This window comes from Puntigrus tetrazona, chromosome 1, assembly GCF_018831695.1.
Source record: "Puntigrus tetrazona isolate hp1 chromosome 1, ASM1883169v1, whole genome shotgun sequence".
Classification (NCBI taxonomy): domain Eukaryota; kingdom Metazoa; phylum Chordata; class Actinopteri; order Cypriniformes; family Cyprinidae; genus Puntigrus; species Puntigrus tetrazona.
In genome coordinates this window covers 808,093-811,551 of record NC_056699.1, presented here as the reverse complement: position 1 = coordinate 811,551, position 3,459 = coordinate 808,093, and the positions used below count along the sequence as shown (strand labels likewise).

At 40.7% G+C, this 3,459-nt stretch overlaps 1 protein-coding gene across 1 annotated transcript in view; it reads left to right on the top strand.

The window, feature by feature from the left end:
- LOC122342059 (neural cell adhesion molecule 2-like) overlaps nt 1-3,459 on the top strand; it is a 60,001-nt gene that overhangs the window by 14,675 nt on the left and 41,867 nt on the right. Inside the window, exon 4 of the mRNA XM_043235840.1 lies at nt 1,752-1,958. Within this exon, the coding sequence (XP_043091775.1) occupies nt 1,752-1,958 (207 nt within the window). The remainder of the gene's footprint in view (nt 1-1,751; nt 1,959-3,459) is intronic.

Genomic DNA, 3,459 nt, shown 5'->3' with positions numbered 1-3,459 from the left:
TTTTTAATATATATTTTATTATTAGTATATATATTTTTGGATTATTTTAACATTTCTTTAGATTTTAGATTTAGATGTTCTTCACACTAAATAGATGTGATGGGATGTCTGGGGTACCGAAAATGGCTCTTCTGCTCAGAAAACCATTTTTGAAAGCTTTTGCTTACTTTAAAACACGTGGATTTTAAATGAGTTTAAGACCAAAAAGAAAATCTTGTATGAGATTCAGAATGAGTGATTAGTGGCTGTCCGGCTAAAATACACTGAGAAAGATGAATCACTAAGAACAAGTTATGTGAAATATGTTCTTTTGTTAAATTATGTGCTAAGTCTTATGACGTGTATATATTAATGACACCGAGCACCACTGGGGTGTCACCAAAAATGTGTGACGGTGAGAAGATTTCCAGCTAATAACTCTTAAATCTGTTCCTCACGAAGACAGAAAAAACTGTTACCAATTTCACTAATTAGTTACTAATTTTAAAAGACTTGGAATATATTGCAAAAGTCATATGGACTTATTTTATTTATTTTTTATTAGTAATTTCTGGAGATTCATATTTCATAATTTGAAGGTTTACATTTTATCAGTTCATGTATTCCCTGACCATGAGAAATGTTTCTTTTGCTTTACACCGAAAAAAAGACATTACGGAATAAAAATACTTGAAGAGATTAATTGCAAAAACATAACTCAATTTTTAATAATTCTCAGAAATTGCGCTTTTTAAATTCTGCATTCCAGTTAATCTGTTTTTGCAAATAAACTTGTTTTTGGTGTGAAACAGAACAAACAAGACTTTGCTCTTTTTGGTCGTTAAAACATGATCAAAGGAGACGGTTCTTTTAAAAAGAATGTTCAACAATTAAAAAATGATTATTTCTGGTGTTGCATCATGCAAACAGATGATAACAGTTTCCAAAAGAAATGAACACTAGAGGCAGTAAAACTCAGAGTTTCAGTTAATGAAGCGTAATTTTCACACACTTGCTTAAAGAATACGATGTTATGACTTCAAAACAATATTAATATGCTGGGAGGCTTGTTCAGTAGCTCACAGAGATGTTCTTGAGAGACGAGGAGATGTAAAAAGAAGCTGAAGTGACACGGCTGCATCAATAAATGTGTTATTAGATCACTTTTGCGTTTGTTAACACGTTAGGTCAGTTAGGTGTAGAGTTGATTTGATGTAGGGCGTAATTCAAGCATGATAGCATTAACTTTTAGCAACAGTTCCTGGATATTTCAATTCTGAACAGTTGCAATGCCTACTGATAAAATGTGCCAGGGTTTACGTATTGAATCTGTGTTTTAGCGCCACTCAGTGCACATTTCTATTTGAAATTGCAGCAATGCACGTAAAAATGGTGCATATTTTTTATATGAGACCAGGTTGGATAATCCAACAGATTGAAGCTCTGCTGTTTTGTCCTCGGCTATCCTCTCCTCGTCTTTCTAACTCTTTAATTTACTAACAAGCATCATTCGTGACTCCAGCGCTCTGGTGGAGAGGTCAGAGAGCTCAGGCCCTTCTGATCGCAGAGACTTCATGACCTTCAGCTGAGCAGCTTTACAGAGCGGAGCACCTGGAGCTCGCATATGGCACTCCTCATTAAAGCCATCGCTTCCGGAGCTAAAGAGCTGATGCTAATCACAGCGTAAAATGACACTTTCGTTCGGACGCAGGACATTTTTCATGCATGCTTCCAGCTGTGTTGATAGATGCCTGCATGTTGGTGTTTTTCAGCCATCGGTGAGCCGGTGAGTATAAACTGGTTCAGTCCTCAAGGAGAGCGTATCATCTCCAATCAGAGAGTGATCGTGCACACGGAGGGCGTCCGCTCCAGGCTCACCATCTACAACGCCATCATCGAGGACGCTGGGATATACCGATGCCAGGCTGTGGACGCCAAGGGACAGAGCCAGGAGGCCACAGTGGTGCTGGAGATTTACCGTGAGTTACCGCAGTGAAGACATGAGTGTCTGAAGGAGCGTCTGTGAATCAGTTACTAGTCAAGATGATTACAGAGTCATAATGATAAATAAGTACCTGTTTTATATAATAGAAATAGTTTACGCTTACACACTTGTAATGATTTTCTATTGGGAAAAAAAAACAATTTTTACATTTACATTTGCATTTTTTTTCCAAAACCACTTACAAATGGGGAATACATAAAACTATTCGTCTTAAAGAAGCAAACAGACAGAGGAGGAAGCAAGTACAAGCTGAAAAGTGAAAGGAATAAATAAAATATGCGTTTCACATAGGGATGGTAAAATCATTCACCAGTAAGGAACAGTGAAGAAGAAAGTTCTGGAGAGAGATTTAGACTGTACCTCTCTGGGATTGTCTCTCACTCGCAGATCTCAGCTTTCTGGAGGGGATGTAGATTTGTAATAGTGACTGGAAGCAGACGGGTGCTGAGCCTGTTTTATATGCAAGCATCGGTGTCTTGAATTTAATGCGAGCTGCAACTGGGAGCCAGTGCGAGGAGATAAAGAGAGAAGTAGCATGGGCTGTTTTGGGCACGTTGAAGACGAGTCGCGCTGCTGCATTCTGAATCATTTAAAGTAGTCCAGCCTAGAAATGATCAGGGCCTGGACTGTTCTGCAGCATGCTCTGTAAGAGACCTGGTGTTGTGTAATGCAAATCTGGACGTCTTTGCAGCACACTCTTTGAAGGTCAGCTGGTCGTCGAAGATTACGGCAAAGTTAATGGGGTAGTTGTGGAGGAACCTAGCCGGATGGTGCTGTAGAGTTTGTTTGGCAGGGAAGACCAGAAGCTCGGTCTTGGCCAGGTTGAGCTGCAGGTGATGATCTATCATGCATGCTGACATGTCTGTTGGGCCGCTGGATCATCTGATTGAAAAGCTGCAGTGGTAGGAGAAGCCGTGTGCCTGTTTGATGTGATCTACTTATGTAGTGTATGTGGAGAAGTTGAGGGGTCCAAGAACCGAGCCCTGAGGAACCCCAGTGACCTCTCCTCCTCAGGCCACCCTGAAAGACCTGAGGTAGAACCAGTTGATAGGATTTGATGACCGACAGAGTAAGAACTGATGATTTTCAATCTGCAAGGCTTCAGTGACTGAGAGTAGAGCAGTCTCCGGAAACCTGACTGGTTAGCATTCGTTCTGTTGTTCTGTGTAAGAAACAATGATGGCTGTTTGAAAACGACTCGTTCGAGTGTTTTCGCTATAAATGCTACAGAGACAGGTCTGTAGTTTTCTGAGAAGTGTTTAATGTAGGTTGTTTGAGCAGTGGGTTTACCGGAGCCTGCTTGAACGCACTGGGGAAAGTGCCTGTGAGGAGAGATGTGTTGATGATGTGTGTGAGCGCTGCTAAGAGTGTGTGAGAGATTGCTTGGAGAAGGAGTGATGGGATTGGGTCCGGAGGATGGCTGGGGAGCAGAAGTTTGGATGAAAAGAGGGAAGTGAAGGTATAAAATTAAACCT